Source organism: Mastigoproctus giganteus, chromosome 12, assembly GCF_048544385.1.
Source record: "Mastigoproctus giganteus isolate SK-2022 chromosome 12, ASM4854438v1, whole genome shotgun sequence".
NCBI classification, from domain to species: Eukaryota; Metazoa; Arthropoda; class Arachnida; order Uropygi; family Thelyphonidae; genus Mastigoproctus; species Mastigoproctus giganteus.
This window is the reverse complement of record NC_143586.1, coordinates 54,805,172-54,826,916: the sequence shown is the minus strand read 5'-3', so window position 1 is coordinate 54,826,916 and position 21,745 is coordinate 54,805,172. Positions and strand designations below refer to the sequence as shown.

General features: G+C 35.8%; 1 protein-coding gene across 1 annotated transcript in view; it reads right to left on the bottom strand.

The window, feature by feature from the left end:
- LOC150077074 (cytochrome c oxidase assembly factor 6 homolog) overlaps positions 1–21,408 on the bottom strand; it is a 57,742-nt gene extending 36,334 nt beyond the window's left edge. Inside the window, exons 1-2 of the mRNA XM_090386415.1 lie at positions 21,330–21,408; positions 11,477–11,625 (exon numbers count right to left, since the gene is read on the bottom strand). Of these exons, the coding sequence (XP_090242541.1) occupies positions 11,477–11,620 (144 nt within the window). The 5' untranslated portion in view covers positions 11,621–11,625; positions 21,330–21,408. The remainder of the gene's footprint in view (positions 1–11,476; positions 11,626–21,329) is intronic.
- Between the last annotated feature and the right edge of the window lie 337 nt (positions 21,409–21,745).

Sequence of the window (21,745 nt, the reverse complement as noted above, 5' to 3'; positions counted from 1 at the left end):
ATGGGTAGCAGTAACCCCAGAAAAATGTACCAACTGTGAGCTACTACCCTCATGATAGTGGAGAATGAAAAAGACCTGGGGGTAATTGTGCTGTCAGATCTGAAATTTTTAGAGCAGTGCAGACAGGCTGCCAAATCAGCACATGGGGTCTTGTCAATGAGAACTTGTCACTGGGGTCTTGTCAATAGGAACTTTACTAGCAGGGATAAGGAGATGATTATCCCTTTGTATAAGGAAATGGTCAGGCCACATCTTGAGTAATGTATACAGGTCTGCAGGTCTCATTTTAGAAAGGATGTAGAGCTGCTGAAACGATTACAGAGAAGGGCATCAAGATTAGTGAGGGGAACAAAGTGTGTACCAAGAAAGGCTTAAGTTCTGCAAATTGCAGCATTTGGAGACTAGACACCAGCAAGGTGATCTGAGTGAGGTGTTTAAGGCTTTGAATGGTTTGAGCACGCTCAATGCTGATGGGATTCTTCCTCTTACTCAGATTATGCACCTAAGGGGGCATAAATTCAAACCGAGGAATAGATGTGCAGAAATTTGCACCTGTCATTGTGGAAATCGATTAAATAAATTCAAAGAACTGGACAAACTTTTGAAGTGAATGGATAGTATCTTTTTTTTTTTTTTTTGGCTGCTGCTGTATAAGCCTGCTTCCTTGCATTATATGCCATTACTAATGCTAATTAAACCAAAAGAATGAAGATTTTATGAAGTGTTATAGTAATGATAATTTAAAATAGTTTTTATGAAAAACTAAAGGTATTTTCATTTCATAAGGAGTAAAAAAATACGTTTTTTTATGCAAGATAATAAGACATTTTATTTCCAAAGAATAAAAGAATAAATCTAAAAGGGGAGTGGAAAAAAAAAAAAAGGTAAATAGTTGGTACATCCGAGTCCTCCATGACAATATAGAAATGTTTGGAATAAAAATAAATAATACTGTAATGCTAATGTAATTAAAGGTTTACTGTTTGTTTGTTTGTTATTTGGTTTTTAGGAGCATTAGCAACTAAGGTCATACTGCTCCAGGAATATGCGGTGGTCACCACCAAATATGGAGGATGCGGAAAGGTCATTCCCTTGACCTTTCCACATCCTCCATATTTGGTGGTGGCGCCTCTGTAGCCAAGTGGGAAGGAGCAGCAGTGCTTAGTACATGCTTCTTAATTAGACCGGGGTTCGAGCCCGTCACCACCAAATATGGAGGATGTGGAAAGGTTAAGGAATGACCACCGCATATCCCGGAGCAATATGGCCTTAGTTGCTAATGCTCCTAAAAACCAAATAACAAACAACTAACAAATAATATTTGGTGGTGACGGGCTCGAACCCCAGTCTAATCAAGAAGCGTGTGCTATGCACTGCTGCTCCTTCCCACCTGGCTACGGAGGTGCCAAAGGTTTACTATTTTATTTTTTTTTTAGTATTGTGAATAATAATGAGAGTGGAATGCAGAAACTGAAGTGCAGACATCTGGGAATTGTCATATTCAGTGGCTCATTAGTGACAGCTGTACTTTACCTGCCAAGATATGCTAGCTGAACATAAATAATGGCAAGAAAACATATAAAAATAAGAATTACACTTACACAATCAGGTGTACAAAATGTGAAGTCCATTAACAATAATCGACCGAACACTTGTAATATGAATTATTTTATTCACAAGAAAATTATAATTCATCACACTTCAAACTGAAATAATAACATGTAAGATGTGAAATCGAACCAAAAATAAATTAACATTAGACATCCCTCTAGAAGTCTTCAGAGAAGTCTAGAATTTTTCTGACCTGTGGTGCTCATTTTTATTACAAATTCATGGCATTCTCAACAAATGCTTAAACCTATTGTTACATGAATTCCCTCATCGGTAGCACAGTTGGTAGGATCGCCATCCTCTCCGCAGTGGGTTGAAAAGATCTCAGTTCAAATCCCGTTGATGACGGGAAGAATTTTTATGGGTCTTTTTCACAATGTGGCCAAGTTAGTCAGTCTCAGGTAGCATGGATCCTCCCCCCCCCCCCAGAAACTTGGGTTTTTCATCTAGCAAACTGACCTCAGAACACACAATATACACACACAACAACATAGTCTTAGTCGCCAATGCTCCTAAAACCCAACAACCAACCAACATGTTACGTGAATCAGCATATAGGCACACTCAAAATGCCTAATAAGATTTCATCATATACGATAATATATGATTTTTTTTTTATGGCCATACATACCAAATCCAACAAGATCAGGGGTGCAGATCTTTCATCAATTTTTTTTATCTGTTGCATGCCAAACACTGTCATGGATGTTGATGGGTTACACTGGCATTAGTTTTTATATGCTTCACAAAAAAATGTATCTTATATCTGAAGAAAATTCAAATGTACTACAAAATGAAATTTAGATTAGAGATAGAAATGGCTTATTTTAGTTTAAAACACGTGGCCACCATTGTTTCTCTTGTTAAAAGCATTATTTTTAACCCTGCAGTGTTGGAGCTACACCTGTAAGGTGGGACCAAGTTAACTGTTGTCTGAAGATTAAAATCTATGATTTTCGGTACCTTCCTAAATACTGACAAATTTTTACTTGGCATGGTTTTTGGATTTTCTTTTAAAATCATTTTCCCACAATTATAACATAAGTGTAACTAGCAAGTCCAGTGCCACCAAATCTGTTCTACTTTTAACACGCAGTTACATTAGGAAACTGACTGCTAACTACACCATAAAGTTTAGAATTACGTGTTTGTTTCTAGTTCAATTCAGTTGTAAAGTAGTACATTTTTTGAAAGATTCATTTGAAATACTCATTGTTATTTCTGAAAAATAACCTTCACGATGGTGGGACTGTTAGTAATCCTGGGTATAACCTCCATGCAGAAGCACATGGTAGGTGACCACCCAGGTGTGAACCAATGTAAGCAGGGGTCGAGGTGTGGCACCCACACCACATGAAGGAATGCCGCCCCTCTATGTTACCAGGCAGTACTAGGTGGTAGATGACTCTCATCAACCGGTGAAATACCACCACTTTGCTTATTGGAGGCTTGAAGTGGTGGAACCCATGTTTAGTCTCTAGAGCTAAGTTCCGGTCAACCCTTCCCTATCTCTTCCATCATGCAGTATGATTGATGACTTTTGAGGTTATGATGAATGTTGTGGCGAGATCCAATATTCCTTACATTTCGAGGGTACAGCTCTAAAACGGTTTTCGCAGGCCGGCCGCTAGTTAGTACACCGGACCGAACCTGTTGGTAACTCTCTAGGAGGCTTCCGGATCAGCTAGTGTATAATCTTGCTACCTCTACTCTGCCAGATAGTGACTGGAGGGAGTCCGAGTAGTGTGTATGCGGGGAGCATTGTCGAGGCCACGTTATGTCAAGGATCTGGGTATATTCTTACCACATGTATGCCATATCCAAAAATTTCATTACTTCATACAGCATGTCCCACCTACTTTTTCTTACTATTGAATACACCATGAATTGTCAAACTAATAGAACAAGCTTATTTGCAAAAAGATCTAAACCTCCCAAGGACTTCCTAATTAATTTCACAAATATACGTGGTCTCAATTCTAATCTCAACGATGTCCATTTCCACTTGCAGTCTGCCAAACCACATGTACTTTTTCTGACAGAATCTCAGTTATCAGTTGATTCAACTACTGCTCATCTCAGATGCCCAAATTATTCGCTGTATGATTCCTTTCGCCTCAAAGGTGGTACTTGTGCATATGTCCGTTCTGATATTCCCTGTCAGAGACTTGGCAATTTGGAATCTCCTCTCTTTGATCTTCTCTGGCTTAAAATCTCTCTACCTCATTGTATCAAATTCATCTGTTGTCTCTACCGTTCTCCCAACTCCACTAATCACTTGGAGCTCTTTGACTTCCTCTCGTTGTAACTTGACTTTCTCCAGTCCAACTTTCCTAACACAGTGAGGTAATTTTCCTTGGTGATTTTAATGTTCACAACTCCAGCTGGCTTCCGTTTTCTAGTCACACCGACCCAGCAGGTCGAGATGCTGAGGCTTTTGCAATTACTAATGACTTAGCACAGATTGTTCATTTACCTACAAGAATACTGGACAATCCGAATCATACATCCAATACGCTTGATCTTTTTCTCACAAAACAACCCTTCTAAGTACACGGTCGAAGTGAGAGGTCCTTTACGCACTTCAGATCACAACTTGGTGAGTGTCTCTTCTCCAATGGAGCCTTTATCTCATGGCTATTCCCAACCTTGTGTTGTTTGGCATTACAAGAATGCAAAATGGGATGACCTGTGAGACTTCTTTTCTTCTTTTCCTTGGTCGGATTACTGTTTCAAAACTCCTGATGTCAACGTTTGCACAGATCGTGTCAGTGAAATTATTCTTGCAGGAATGGAATCCTTTATCCCACACTCCACTTTAAAATCTCGTCCTTTATCTAAACCTTGGTTTTCCAATAAATGTGCTAAGGCTGTTCAAGCGAAGAATGTAGCATATCGTAATTGGCTTGTTTCTAATTCTTCAGTTTCATTTTCTGCCTATACCAAAGCTCACAACAATTGTAAAGCAGTTATTAATCAGTCCAAACTAGAGTTTGAACAGGCTAAGAGTAGAAAACTTGCTTCTTGCCCTAATGGTAGCCGAGCATTCTGGTCTCTTGCCAAAGCTATTGGCCGCAACTTTTGCCCATCTCTGCTTCCACCTCTGTCCAAACCAGATGGTTCTGTTGTCACTTCAGCCAAGGATAAAGCTGACCTGCTAGCATCCCATTTTTCTTCCAGCTCATGTATTAATGAACTTGGTAAAACACCTCCCACCATTCCCAACACGGTCCATTCAATGCCTCCTGTGGTCTTCCGTCAAAAGGATATCAGAAGAATTTTGATGAATCTTGATGCTAAGAAAGCTCCACGTCCTGATGGTATTTCTCCACTTGTTCTCAAAATCTGTGCTCCTGAACTTACTCCTATTCTTTGCCGCCTTTTTTCACTTTCTTATTCCAAAGGTGTTTTTCCTTCTGCTTGGAAATTTGCTCATATCCAGCCAGTTCCTAAAAAGCGTGACAAATCCCTCCCATCCAATTATCGTCCCATTGCAATTACTTCTACTCTTTCTAAAGTAATGGAGAAATCAATTAACCGCCAACTCTTAAACTACCTAGAAACCTTCCGTCTGATCAACAATCACCAGTATGGATTCCATCAGTGTCGATCCACTGGTGATATCCTGGCTTATGTTATCCATTTATGGACTACTTCAATGGAAAGGTTCGGTGAAACACAAGTAGTTGCTCTTGACATCTCAAAGGCGTTCGATCGTGTTTGGCATAAATGTCTTCTAAACAAGCTTCCATCTTATGGTTTGCCAACTGTTTTTAGTAATTGGTTATCCAGTTTTCTCTCTGATCGCTCACTGAGGGTGACGGTAGATGGTTCTCTGTCTTCTAACTTCTCCACTAATGCCGGTGTCCCCCAAGGTTCAGTTCTTTCCCCCACTCTTTTCCTCTTGTATATCAATGACCTTCTTCCATTGACTGGAAATCCTATCCATAGTTTTGCCGATGATAGCACATTGCATTCAACTTTCTGTTTTGAGAAATCCTGCTCAATCAGCTTCAACTTCTCAAAAATCTGCTACCAATTCCTTAAATGCCGATCTTCAGGTAATTCTCCAGTGGGGCAAAGACAACTTAGTTGATTTCAACCCTTCTAAAACTCAGTCTTGTCTTATATCTCGCAAAAAGGATTCTTCTGCTCCTATGCTTATCTTTAGTGACACTCCAAGTTCTAGGCAAAAGGATATCTCTCTTTTGGTGATTACCCTGACTTTTAATCTCTCTTGGCACAAGCACATTACAAATATTGCTTCCTCTGCATCTAAAAAACTTGGTTTTCTCTTTCGCTGTCGGCGTTACTTTTCTTCCAAACAGCTGCTCACTCTGTATAAATCGTAAATCCGCCCTGCCATGGAATATTGTTCCCACATTTGGGGTGGTGCCCCCAAAACCTCTCTCAGGCTTCTTGATTCCATTCAGAAGAGGGCAGTTAGGTTAATTAATGATTCATCTCTAACAGAGTCTCTCCACTCGCTTTCTCATAGACGTACTGTTTCTGCTGCATGCCTCTTCTACAGATACTTCCATGGGCACTGTTCTTCTGAATGGGCTTCTATAATTCCCGCTCTCTCTTTCAAAACAGTCCCGCCACCAGCCAACGTCCATTTACTGTCCAACTTCAAACCCACAGAACCAACTTTTCATCTTCCTCATTTATTCATTCAACTGCCGTTTTCTGGAACAACCTTCCTTCATACGTATTTCCTGAAAATTACAATCTACAGAAGTTCAAGTCCAATGTCAACAAATATCTTCTTTCATCTTCTCAACCTCCAACCCAAGCACGGTGCTAAGTACTATAGGTTCTAATACCTCTCGTGTTTGGGGTTCACATAAAAAAAAAATAAAAAAAAATAAAAAAATAAGCACGGAAATACAGAAAGTAATAATCACTCAGGATAGAGGGTTAGCAACATGTTTAATATTCAAATTGTGTTCTTTAGGATGCACCAATTTGGAATACATTTTTAAAAAATTGGAAAACAGAAGTGAATAATAGCATCTCATAGATGAATATTTTTAAAACTTTTTGTTTATACATATAATAAAAATAATATGTGTGCAGAAATATATGTGCATGTGCACACTTTAAAATTTGTGTTTTAACTGATTTTTTAAATTGGAAAATGCCAGTCTAAGAGCTTCATCTTTATATTTTATGCCTGTAACATTTTTTGTTTATTTTATATAGAATCATGTTGTTTTTTTGGATATGAAAGGTGTAAAAAATACAGTATTTTTAAATTAAAAACCAAAAAAATGCATACAATAAGCAATGTAATCCATTAAGAAAACAAAAAATACTGCTACACTCCAAGCAGAATTCAAATAACTCATAAAATTTTTCTGTACATTAAAAAGAGTTTATATTTGTTGGGTGCAGCCCCATCAAGTTTGTAACAATGATGGGATTAGTTAATACCAGTTGTATGTGTTTACTTATATTGTACAAAATTTTACTACAGGAAATACACTGTAAAGGTTTATTTTACACACCTTTTCTTAATTTTTTAGTTAAAAGGGGCAGTGGGGTTTTGTCCTTGAAGTTTATAGTTTTGACTGCAAAGTGAGAGATAAATTCAAATAACATTTGATTTATTAAAGTAATCCACAGCCACAAAAAGACAACTTTAATGGCTGTTATTCATAATTTTGTTTGCCAAGCAGAAACTCTGGTGGAGAAGGATGTTTTAGCATATATTTACATATATACATATACATATACAGTAAACCCCCGCTATTCGCGGGGGTTTACTGAGAAATGCCACGAATACCGAAAATGCAAATACTGAGTTATGGCTCCCATAGTAATAAAGGGGTTCCGTTCCAAAGTATGAAATATATAAGAAAAACTAGTCTAAAATTTTGTCTATGTATGTATTATATGTACCTTCATAATATGACTATGTACACAGACAGCACATAGTGAAAAATCGAAATGAAAATAAGAAACAATTTAATATTAAACGTAATATTTATTAGAAATTTCAAACCAGTGCCTTTGCTAGCTAAAAAACTTATCCCGCCAGTGTTATCAAGTTTCGTTAAAGTTTTGATAAAGGAGTTTTGCCTTTTCACGAATGATGAGTGAACTTAACGGAATTTTATTTTGAGTTCGGTCTTCTATCCAGAGATTTAAAGCTTTTCCCAATTTTTTCTAATTTAACATCACGAGTTACAGAGCAAATTTTTGAAGCAATTAGCACGTTTTCACGGACACTACGGCGGATTTTTTCTTCCGATTTCTTGATTGATTGTACCATTGACTCATTGATTTTATAATGTTTTGCCACTGAGGAGACATTTTCACCATTAGAAATTTTTTCTAATAACTCAATTTTATTCGCTAATGTCATCACCTTCTTTGATCTTTTTACATTTCCCTTGTTATTCGTAGCCATATTTTTGTACGTGTTAGAAAGAACTTATCCACAATAAAGTCATTCTCTTCCGTTAACACACTCGAAAAAGTCTGTTTTACACTGCAAAATGGTAGATTTATCACTTTTGTAAGCATATCAATTTATAACTTGATAAATTTATTCAATTTATAAACATATAAATTAAAAACAAATGACGAAACTTCCCATGGCAATAACACATACTGAACAAGGATTAGCGAGAAACATCCACGCTCACAATTTTGTCACCCCTCTCCCCCCACCTACTGAGCACTGTTTTGACCAGGGAAGATAATTTTAGCCATGCCCATGTTTTTTATGGTGGAAAATGTTCACGGCGCTTTAAAATTCACATTTTTTTAGGTTTCATTTTATATTAAATCAGCGACCGCGAATACAGATACCGCACATAGCGGGGGTTTACAGTATACATATACATACATATATTTTAGCAAAACAGCAATACTCCTAGAGTATTGGCAATTATAGTTTGTTCTGCAATTGTATATCCTTCACATTCTAGAATCAATAAAGTGTGTGATGTACATTTGCTCTTTGTTTTCCAGATTTTTCCCAGACAACCATTGAGTTGATTGATGCACAGACTATGTAAAGCAAATCCAAAATTCTATCTGGCTCTGATACATGCATGTTTAAAGGCTATAAAATTATCTGTGATGGGATTGGAGTTAGACTAACTAAGATACCAAATGATTATCCTTAATGCTTTTGCAAATGGTGGAAACTGAGTAGATGTTTCTACAAATGCTGATGCAAAATATGTTTGGTGATATCAAACTCTGCTGGATGTTTGAAGGCATTCCACTCAGCCTATTCAATCTTTCCCTGGTATCCTTGATAGTTGTCATGGTCTCCATTACACAGGGCGGATATCACTGGGAAGCAATTGCTTTCATAGTGGTTTTCTTCTACTCCCACATATACACAGGGAGGGGGGAGATGGAGTACAAATAGGGATCAGCAGTGCTTTTTTTGGGACGGTACGGCGTACCGGCACCTTTATTAACAGTGACGTGTGACATTTGGATGCAATGCACTTTGAAATTTGTAATATTCTGTAATTGTTTTTCTCATGTTTACCTACTATTCAAATAAGCTTAAAATGATTTAACTAAATTGGCATTTTTTACTGTCTATTTTTAAGATTTTTTTTATATAAAACTGTATAACCATTTTTATAATTCTAAATTACTCAGTCGGATCTCTGTTTAATTACTTTGAATTCCCCTTGGAAGTTACATTTAAAATAGTTTCCACTGAGCGAAGAAAATTTTCATATAGCGAATGGATTAGGAGAGAATTAACTCGGTACGCCCTGTTCGCTTTTCTGGCCTTCAAGCAATTTAGGCAATTAGTGCTGCTGCACGAATTAAGAGAGCTAAAGGGATTAGCATTCTACAACTTAGTGGTATCTGGTAAAACCTATCCGACTACCTGTCCCACATACGGAGAAGTCGCGCTTTTCAAGAGTGAGCAGATCAAGGTGTATTCCCAATGTGCTCTGGCCCACCTTCTAGTGCAGTGGTGTCCAACCTTTTCCTGTTCAGGGGCCATAGTCAAAAAAATTCAAAGTTAGATTTCTTTAGTGTGTTACATTTTCCATATCTTGTTGCATGTAAAAGTAAGTAAAACTGAAAATATTTAAAAATTTTATTAAGTACAATACACAATTACATTTACTGAAAAAAACATTTAATTAGAAAATGTTTTTGATAATTAAAAAAATTAATAAAATTTTAAATTTTATTAATTTTATTAATTATAATAAAATTAATAAAAAATTTAAAAAATTTTAAATGCTGTTTTAGTTCACTTTCCTCATGGGCCATAGGTTGGACACCACTATGAATCAACATTAAGTGCCCCGTTCGAGAATTAGAAAAGTGATTTTCTTTTACCGTGACAAATAATCATCTGTTGTTTCTCGGAAGTGCGTTATCCACATTTTTCTATCTCTGTTTACATGGTCACAGCACCTGAATATCCAAATGACACCGATATTTTGGACAGTTTCAAAAAAAAAAAAAAAAAAGAAAGAAAAATAAAAAGAAAAGAAAAAAAATTCAAATTTAAGAACTAGTGAAAATACAGACGACAAGAGAAGGACAACGAAGGTATTAATCCTAAATATGAATTGCTGACATTTGGTGAAAATGAAGTTAGAAAATTGTCAATTACAGTTAAATGCAATTCGCGAATACCTAATTGGTAAGAGGGTTTCGGAAGAATTGAAGCATTTGATGAATGCTCTGAGTACAATACCAATTTCACCGAGTGAATGTAAACGAGGATTTTCACAAATGAATCTGATCGCCAGCACTTCGTTGATGACAAAAAAAGTTTCTTCACTACTGTTTCTTAAAACTGTAGGTCCACTGCTGACCCGCTTCGATCCAACAAAATATGTAGATTCGTGGCTGCTTCGGAAACGTCATTCAGCAACCGACACACAAAGAGGAAAAGAAGTCGGCATAGCGTGTCAGATGAGAACTTAATAAAAATTTGGAATATTCTACAAAAAATTTATTATGAAATTATTTTTTCTTATTTTACTCACAGTTTACTTATTTTTTTATATACTTGAATAATAAATTTATGCTTAATAAACTGTGTTAATATGCTTAATTTGTTGTTCTTATTCTAAAAACATTACTACTTAAGTAACAATATCAGGGGGAAAAAAATTTGGAGTACTTTTCATATCCTTTTAATTTTCAATTTTTCCTGATAGCAAAGAATGAGTACCGGCACCTATTTTTTTACAAAAAAAGCACTGGGGATCAGTGGCAGTAAATGTCTGGGAGGCATGGGGAAAAATATCCGTGCCTAGAGGGGCTAGGCCACTCTTTTTGAACATATGCATTATAATCTAACCTCTTCCACTGATATCTGCACTACCCCTCAGAGTATCACATCCAATGAAACCAGGTCGTAGTAGAACAGGGGATGGCACTACTTAATGAAACAATCAATATCTGTCTAGGGGATGTGATTCCCAGGTATAGCTACCCACAAGGATGTGATTCCTCCATGAGCGGTCCATCCCCAGCTTTGTCCTTTCAGATAATTGTAAGTTATAGAAGAAAGGGTCCTCATTTGCTTTTAAATATGCCTCTTATAGGGGCTCTGCGTCATCACTATTTTGACAGAATCAGTGGAAGTCCCACTGTAAGAACTAGGCCATTATTTTGATTTACTGGATCTATGTGTGAACTTAGGAATGGTTGAGAGCTTGGACTTATCCCATAGGGGGCAGAACTGAGTGGACGGTGTTCTCTGTGTCCATTTCTTCCTTCACAAAGAGTTACAAGATATAATAGCCACATATCCACTTTTTTTTACTATCCTGTATTTCGTGTGTGTGTGGGGGGGGGATGTGTTAATAGGGAATAAAAACTGCTTACTAATTTCAGCACATAAGCTGCTTACCCACTGGCTTGGACACTCATGCTCATATTTGTTTCTCTGATCTTTACATTTTGAAGTGTCATCACTGTTTCGGTCAAGACATTCCCAGTATTTATCTCTAGAACTCCAACATCGTTCTCGAGTTTCTTTGTTAGGGAAGGACATTATGCCTAAATGAAACAAAATAATATCACAAAAAACTCTTTGAATAAACTCTACTATCGTATGAATAGACGGAATAAATTCTATTACCATTCTTGGAAATTACTTTTGTAAAAGGTTTAAACCTAGCAGTTCAATTATGACAAATTGCATCATGAAAAAAATTCAACATGAATGAAAGAAATGCAGCTTGGAAATTATTTTTAGTAAAGATTAGAGGGAATACGGCTACATTTCTACACATTAAAAAAAGAAAAAAAAAAACAGATGAATAAGCAAAGCAGATCAGTAAGTACATTTTCCTGCTTTGTTTATATTCTGATAACTATATACAGCAAGAGAAATAAATAAATGCAATGGTTCACAGCAGCCAAAACTGGAATTTATAATTTAAAACTATCTGCCTATTTTAACAAGTTTGAAGCTCTGTGCTAACGTGCTGACCTTTCAGCACCAAGGTTACAGTTGTGGCTGATTAGGCAATGTAAATGAATAAAGAAAACTGTATACAAGAAACTTAATGCAAATAAAGAAATGTGTAAACAAAAAAGATGATATATTCTTGTGTCTCATGAGACACAAGAATATATTATCTCTTTATGAGACATGTACAAATAAAGGGACTAAAACCAAGAAACTAAAACAAGCAGTCTATTTGTCATAAACAGAACAGAGTGGTAAACTATATGTATACATCATATACAAAAATTGGTCAACTACTCAGTGCCGGGCTGGTTTTTTTAGGAGCATTAGCAACTAAGGCCATATTGCTCCGGGAATATGTGGTGGTCATTCCCTGACCTTTCCACATCCTCCGTATTTGGTGTTGACGGGCTCGAACCCCGGTCTAATCAAGAAGCATGTCTACGCACTGCTGCTCCTTCCCACCTGGCTACGGAGGCACCCAGCAGTGCCGGGCACTCAGGATGATTGTTATTGTTATTTGGTTTTTTTAGGAGCATTAGCAACTAAGGCCATTTTGCTCCGGGATATGCGGTCATTCCCTGACCCTTCCGCATCCTCTGTATTTGGTGGTGATGGGCTCGAGCCCCGGTCTAATCAAGAAACGTGTGCTACACACTGTTGCTCCTTCCCACCTGGCTACGGAGGCCACTCAGGATGAAAGGTCTGTAGTCATGAATGGTCGTTAGTGTAGTATCTCAAATAGAGAGCTTTATGATAACCGAAAAAAAGTTGTAGTACCCCGGCTTGGCCTAAAACTGAGGAACTAATGAAAATGTTGTCTATTTGAGTCTTTCCAGTTGTTGTGAATGACAAGGGTGGGAGAAGAGACTCCGACTTCTTCCTGGAGAAGTGATTAAAGTCTTGGGGGAGAAGCAACTGGCAGGTGAGAGCCGTGCAAGACTCTGGGCAGGCACCTCCCCACCACCGCCGCCGCCTCAACACTGGCTCTCTGAGTACCTCCTTGGCAGGACAACTCCAGCTTTGAAAATTGTTAAAAAATACTTCTCGTCGCAAAATTTATAAATGACCTTTATAGAATTATTAACTAACTATTTAGCAACCTTTTTGTCACGAAAAGGAGAGTTACTTAGTACAAAGAAGCGTGCTATCAAAGTGCAATAAAAAATTGTTTTTTTAATTTTAACACAAAAAGTAAATGACAGATTTCAATTAGAATAGTTTTCCCTTGATAAGCATCGAATAATGCATAGCTAATGTGATTTTTAAATTTTTAGCGCCATCAGCGAAGGAAATGGAGGGGGGACACAACAATTACTCACATTTTCCTGTCTGGCATTGGCATTTTAAAAATATTTTAAGCCTACTTGTTGAGCTCTTTCCAACGGTGTATAATAAGCTACAGGTTGTCAACAACATTTTGTCCCTCTACATTTTACCCCCCATTTCTCAGGCAAATTTTTGTCAACAATGATCAATATGCTATTATGTTGGCCCACATGATCTACAAACCCATGCAAAATTTCAAATCAATAGGTTGAGTGATTCCAGAGATACAATGCTATGACAGACGGACGGACAGACAGACAGACAACTGAGTGACACTATAAGGGTCCTTTGTTAGACTACGGACCTAAAAATTAACTCCACAGTTAATTCTTAAATCATACAAACCTCCTATCTATTGGGTGGCTTTTCAAATTTAGTTTAATAATAAGAATCTGGATTGTTGCCCTTGGAACTTGGCATGGGCTTTTCTGAGGAATATATATAATAATATAGACACGTTTCTTTCTCACACAAAATCCAAACTCCATGTGTTATGAGAACATAAAACTCCAACGAAAGACAGGATTCAGAATAAAGAATGAGCAATTGAAAATTTGAGGCCTAACGATGAAAGAAAGTAGCAGCTACAAAAATTAATACAGGCAACCCACATATAACATAGTACTTCTACAACATGGTTTCCCTCTAACATGATTGATACATTGCACAATCCTCACATAATATGGTATTTATATAACATGGTTTCACTCTAACACGGTTAGAGAATTGCAGCAAACAGTGTATAACATGGTAATTTTGAGCTTTTGCGTGAGGGAAACCTGGTATTATGTTGGATGTAATTTTTAAACATTTGCATTCTTTTTTTGTGAATCACTGCTGTTAACTCACTAGTCGTTATACAAAAAAAAAAAAAAAAAAAAAAATTAAAAATAAAATAAAATAAATAAATAAAAAAATAAATTTTTTGGGAAATCCACTTATTTTATTTTGTTGGGAAATCCTCATGTTGGTGCTTAGCACAAAGTTGTGATATTGAGCTTGTGCTAGTTTGAGACCATAAAAATCTGACTTTGAAGCGTGCAGTTCGTAACTCTTAAGGTTTTTGTAAGGTTATTTTGCTTTTTATTTGATCATTTATAAATTTTTCTGGGTATGTTTTACTAAACTTTGTTCTTAAGAAGCGTATTGGAATAATTTCTTTGTTGTAAATTAAATTCCAGCCCTAAATTATGCCTAACAAAATTAGGCATAATTTGGGTAACTGCCGATTTATTTAAAGAATGGATTCTAAATTGTTTTGTGCCAGCTGTGGAAAAGTATTTAAAGCAGAAAAATCTAGATATCAAAATTTTATTACTATTAGATAACACGCCAGGCCATCCAAAAGATTTAAGTCATCCAAAATGTTGAAGTAATGTTCCTACCACCTTATACCTCTCGTGTTTGGGGTTCACATAAAAAAAAAAAAAAAAAAAAAAAAAAATACAACTTCTTTAATTCAGCCATTAGATCAAGGCATTATATTTACCTTTAAAACTCATTACATCAGAAAATCATTAGAATGGATTTTGGAAAAAATTGATTCCGAATCTATTGAAGTGTGATGGAGGCATGGAACCGTTTTTCAATTGTGGACTGTATCAGAACCATAGCTTTATCGCTCAAAGAAGTAAAACCGTCAACATGTGTGTGTGCTGAAAAAATGTATGGCCAGAGTCAGTTCATTCAGGAAATATGGTCCAACTGGGAGAAAACAGAATTGGTGGGAAGTAGAACTTGCTAAGTTGGTAGGAGGGGTAGGTTTTGATGATATGACTACTGAAGACTTCACAAATTACTGGCAAAGCAGATTTGGTGGAAATGGCATCAGAAGTAAATCAATTCAGAGGATAATAGCACAGATAAAAATTCTGACGTTCCAAATTTTACATTAAAGAGCATATGGGAGAAAGCATAAATTTAGCCAAACAATTAGAATCTTATTTTTTTTAATGCAAATCCTTTGACTGAACACAAAGTTCAAGAGGGAACTTCAAAAATGCTTAGCTCCATACTATGCAATTTACAAAGATCTATCAAACAGAAGTAAAGAATTCTAGAATACTGATATTTTAAAGAGAGCAGAAGATACACAAAATCTAGATGCTGCAGAAAAAAGTTCAGTGGTGAAGATATTCTGCAACCGAGAAAACGTTCTCGTTTGATTGTGCTTCGCAGCAATGAAGAGGAAGAAAATTAAATGAACGTACATTAACCGACATATTATGTATCACAGTTTGTAAGACGTTTTTTCAGTTATTACTATTTTAATAAAATTTTTCTGATAGTTATAAAAATTATTTAATAAAAATTTTTAAATTTTATTTTAATAAATTTATTTTAACTTTATTTTAATAAAAAGTTTCTATTTTTAATAAAGTTTACGATAGTTATAAAAAAATGATGTATTTTTGTTAGCTTTTGGAACATTAACCCACTTTTTGTATTGGTTCTTAGTCCCATATAACATGGTTTCTCACTATACGAGATTTTATAGGAACCTAACCCGATTTATACGAGGGTTGTCTGTATTTATTTTTCCATACGTACTCTATTGTTGACACAATTTTTAGAGCAATCTTTCAGCATAATTATCCTTTGTTTGTTGTATCCTTGGTTTTCCAATCAGAGTTCAACAGAGCCACTCAGCTAAAATAAGTAAAGCATCAGAGTGAAATTATGCACATACGAGCAGACCACAGTTCATGCCTGCTAAATATGGTTAATAACTGTATTCATTGTCAAAATATTTAATTGTAAACTCCTCTAACCTAGAGGGTTGTGCCAGAGTATGAACGAGAACGTATTTTTTGATGATATAATTTGAAAATTACAATCACTTTTCAGAAGTGATTTGTTGAGAAGACCAAAAAGAAGGTATTCCAGTTCAAGTTTCTAACAAATAACATCAGAGCTGATAGAGTATACTGTAAATAATCTTTAAAGCAAGGAATCAGATGATCCTGCAAAAAAAAAATAAAAAATAGGTGAGCTTAGAAGACTGTAGATGGAAATGTACCTGTACAATGGATTAGGCAGTTTTGAGAAATGTAGAAGCATTCTTTCTGCAGTTAAGTTTTATTCATTAGTGCAGTGGTTCTCAAACTTTTTAATGTGAAGACACGCTAAATCCATTATGAGAAATTCCCAGCACCAGGTGTTGGTTTACACATTTGTAAGGTGGTGCACTTGGAAGGTCAATGAAGGAATTTTTTTTTGAAAAATGCATGAAAAAACTATTTGGCTTTTGGTACAGAATTTTTAAACAGAAATTTTTTTATTTAAAAATTAGCCTCATACTGCATTTTATGCACAATTTCTATATCTCTAAGAATAATAAATTGTAGGAAAAAATCTAAATTAAAGAAATAATATTCAATTGTTTTTTCATACTTATTTTAATGTTTTTAGAACAATAAGTACATTTTCTAATTTATATCCAGAAACTAAAATAATTCATAATAAAAAAAAAAAAAACATACAAAGTTATATTGAAATTTTATTAATTTTAGGGCTAAGATCCGCTAAGCGAGTATGAGCATTCGCAGCGGCGCTGTGCTGTTTCAAAACACTGCAATGCGGTCAGCCAATTATTTCATGACGACTTCTAATTTACGCGGTTGCATGAAAATCAACGACCATTTGTAGTGATGGCCACGACGTAAGCCGATGATAAAGTTGAAGTCGCGGCACCCACTTTGAGAACCACTGCATTAGTGTGACTATTCATAATGCACTGGTCTGTGTTTGTGAGTGTTATGAAAACTTCAAACAGGAAAGGTATTAAAACCTACAGTACTTAGTACTCTGCACTGGTTGAAAACTGAGAAGGTAGAAAATCCTTGTTGACATTAGTAGGGTTGCCAGGTGGCCTTCCTCAGAAACCTACAGTTTTGCACATTCCTGTCAATTATTTCAAAAAAGATAAAATTACCAGATGGCTTATATAAGAATACCAGACACAAACAAGGAAAGTTTAGCCCAAAAAAAAAAAAAAAAAAATTTCACTGAGTAGCTTATAGTAAGAAATACTATTCTAAAATATAATGGAACTAAATTAAAACTTTATTAAAAATAATAATCTACAACTTATAAATTAAATTTGATTGCTTAGCTTTTATCAATTTTTTTATAGAAAAAAAAAAATTTACATCTGAACGACTGAGAGGTATGTGAAAAACTTGGAATCTAAATGAAGTAACAAAGTTACTTCATATAGATTCATATTTCTGCAGATTATGATTTTCTGGAAATACATGTAAAGGAAGGTTGTTCCAGAAAACAGAAGCAGAAAGGATAAATGAGAAAAAGTTGTTTCTGTGAGTTGGGAATTGGACAGTAAATGGATGCTGATTGCTTGCAGCATGTGTTCAGACAGGTTTGGAAGACAGAAGAGGAATTACAGATGCCAGTTCAGGAGAACAGTGTGACTATTCATAATGCACTGGTCTGTGTTTCTATAGGAAAAGCATGCAGCAGAAACTAAACGTCTATGAAACAAAGAGTGATGAGATTTTGTAAACATGGTTTATTAACTTACCTGACTGTCCTTTTTTGAATGGAGTCAAGAAGCTTGAATCATCCCCAGATATTGGAACAATATTCCATGGTAGGGTGGATTTGAGATTTGCACAGAGTGAGTATTTTTTTTTAGAAGAGTAATGCTGAGAACAAAAAAAAAAAGAAAACCCTAATTTTTTTAGATGCAGAGGAAGCAATATGTGTTATGCCAAGGGAGATTAGATGTTAGGATAATCCTTAATAGTTATATGTGATCTTGTCTAGAAATCTGAGTATCGTTAAAGATAAGCATAGGTGCTGTCGACATTTTTTGTGGGAAATAATACAATACTGAGTTTTAGAGGGTTTGAAGTTAACAAATTTTCTTCACCCCTTTGGAGAATTACCTTGATATTAGCATTTAAGGAATTGGTGGTGGATGTTAAAGGAGTTGAGGCTGTTTGTGTGGGCCAAGATTTCTCAAACTAGAAGATTAAAGGTGGCGTGTTATTGTAAGCAAAACCATAGATAGGATTTCCAGTCAGTAGAAGGTCATCAATGTAAATGAGGAAAAGAATGGGAGAAAGAACTAAACCTTGGGGAGCATTAATGGGGGAAGTTAGAAGATTGAGCATCTTCTACCATCACCCACAGCAAGAATTCAGAGAGAAAACTGGACACCCAATCGTAAGAAACAGTTGGAAGGCCATATAAGATGGGAGCCTGTTTAGATCTTTGTGCCAAACATGATCCAAAGTCTCAGAAATATCAGAGGCAAATGCTTAAGTTTCATCAAATTTTTTTCAAAATGAGTAACATAAGCCATTATGGCACCAGTAGATCAACACTGAAGGAATCCATATCGGTGATCATTAATCAGACAGAACGTTTTTATTGCAAGTTTTACGGTGCAACGGCAGCTAAATACCATTATGCACAAAGCAATGGTAAAACAGATGGAAGGTTGAGATAGTTTAAGGTTTGGTGGTTGATGGATTTCTCCATTCCTTTGGAAAGAGTATAGGGCAGAAAGAAAGTAAAACAAATAGATGAAGGGAAAAGGAGTAAATTCACAGAGCCTGAGTACACGCTCCAATACATATACCGGTTTCTGCAGCCAGTCATCACCTACAGTTCAGAAATCTGGGCGTTGGCAACGAAAACCATTGCATCTGATGAGTACTGGCTTCTTCAGTGGATCCTCTTCAAGCATAAACTGCCACCACTCCGCACATACTTCAGATATCACCCAACTTCTAAATTACAGAAAAGTCACCAAATGGATATTCGCCCTCTGCATGCTCATGTCAATTAAAATGACTGCGGGTGAAGTCAATATGCCAAGTTTTTGGCAGATGTGCAATCAGAGGATCCCCCCGAAACTTTTAAGAGCCCTCCCCTCTCTGCAGTCTGCAGCGTGGAAGCTCAGAATAGGTGATAGATTCCTGACCATGGAGATGCTCCACAACTTCCAGGAGATGGATAGGGACTACAAAAAGTACACAGAGGACAAATCCTACAGAAAACGCATCATCAGGGAACAACTTTTGTCTTTAGCCGAGTGATTGCCATTATCTTTTCATGTTCTTTCATTTCCCATGTTAATATTAATTTTATATGTAAAATATATAATTATACATTGTATGTTTTAATATGTTTTATGTAATTTTTCCTGTATTAGTTATTTTATGTTAAACCCCCAGAATTGTCGCTGTTATGGGTATTATTGCCTCAGGCAATCATGTAACTATTCACTGCCTGCAATAAAGATATTAACTCTGTCTTTTCATTTTAAGATTACACTGAAATATCCATGTTTCACTCCCTACATTATCAAGAGAGAGTCTGGTTAACAGGGCACCAGGTGCCCTATTAACCAGACTAATTTTTTTTTAAGTTGTTTTCTACCATTTCCTCATGATAACATAATCTGCTTAACTTTTTCACTGCATCAAGACTTCAGACTAGCGGCTTGTGCACATTATAGCTGGGTGGGTGATGACAACCATCGCCTACTCAAACCAAATATGCTTGTACTTCAAAACATATCCTTCATAATACACTAATATTAGTTACAGTAAAATTTTGTTTGTGATAGTAAATCTGAATATTTTTATTATTTATTTATTTTTTTCCTGATGCTGTATAAGCTTGCTTTCTTGCATCATTTGCCAACACTTAGGTGTCTGGTGTAAGAGTATTTAGTTTAGAATAATTCTTTAAATAGACATTATAAAAGATTTTAGTGTAATTCAGCAAGATTATATCATAATTCAGTTTAATATTCAGCAAAATACTGTGTCCCAGCAAAGGAAATAAGGATACCAACTGCATTCATATATGTTGGAGAAATATTAACTGTGCAACACATTGGTTAAAAAACAGTGTCACATAGCAAAGTTTCTTTGATAAGTAGATTCTACTAAATGTGCTTATGATAGTTACTACAATGGGCACTTATTAAAAATGTGGTTGTGCAATTTGTAACCAGCCAGCTACTTTAGTTATAATATAAACTAAAGATGGTCTTACAGAGAATGCAATTTCAGGAAAAGTGTTTGTAATGGCTTTTAAAAAAAAAATTGTTATTACAACACATCATCATGATCTACTATAGTGAGTGTATGACATGCCACACATACCACAGTGCACTAACCATGATGAAAAAGTAAACTGGTGAAAATTTCGCACAAATCAATTAAAGCTGCATTTTTACGTTTCTAAAAAAAAAAAAAAAAAAAAAAAGTCTTACTTTCACTTTAATACTGGAAAATACTACTGCCGTATGAAGGCCATGATCCTTGCAATTTCCAGTGTTGAAAAACAGCTCGATTCACTGCACTAAGTGGGTACCAAAATCAGTGGTATAAATATGAATTTTCATAAACAGAGTGAAGAGCTTTCACTTCGTCACGCACTATTTTACTACAATCAGAGTAAAGAGTAAATTTAATTTAACAGAGACAATCTATCGAAGTCTGGCATCTCTGATATTGTGGAGTTATACTTCATAACTGGGTTGTCATTTACTGTATTACCGTGGTAACTACTCGCCCACCGATGAGAGGACAACAAGCTTTGAAACGGTGCCGTCTAGGTGGTGGTATCCATCGAGAATAAGTAACGTCATCTCTACTGGCGAAGCATTGCTTATTCGAGGTACTGCAATATCACGGAAACTCGTTATGAAAGCATTCATAATATGAGATGTAAACAAAAACGATGCCATTTCACATACTTCGGTGATTTACTACGAACTAAAATGATGCTTTGCACTAACTGTTCGTTTACAATGAATAAATTAATAACAGTTAATATTAATGATTATTAAATAATTCAAGAAGTGATCTCAGTATAAATGCATTGCACTTCTCAATACAATTATGAAAAATAAATAGACCTTCAACAACATTATTACACACTATAATTAAAATATAATCTCAAGGACTTAATTTATCACCTCATAAAACTTTTGCTGGTAGTCAGGCTATAATCACATCTCTCCCCGTTAGATCAGTGAACAATATTTAGCAGCTACTAGAGCGACACCTACCGCTATTTCTATCATTCGCATTTATTGTTGGGTGTTGTCGCTGTGTTAAAATGTGCTCTCAGTCATATTAAAATTTGGTGGTTGAATCAAAAATAATTGAAAATACATCTTACCATACAGAAGGAGAGGTACAGAGGATTAATTAAACACATATTTTATATCTGTCTGGTAAATATTTAGGCTCTAAGATTCAAATAACAGTTTAACGGTTAGCGCGTTCGAAGGAGAACTGCCGTTTCAGAAGATAGCAGCACGTGTTGCACCTACTACCTTGCCAGCACGTCTTGCACCTACTACCATGCCACGTTCGAAGTCCGTTAGAT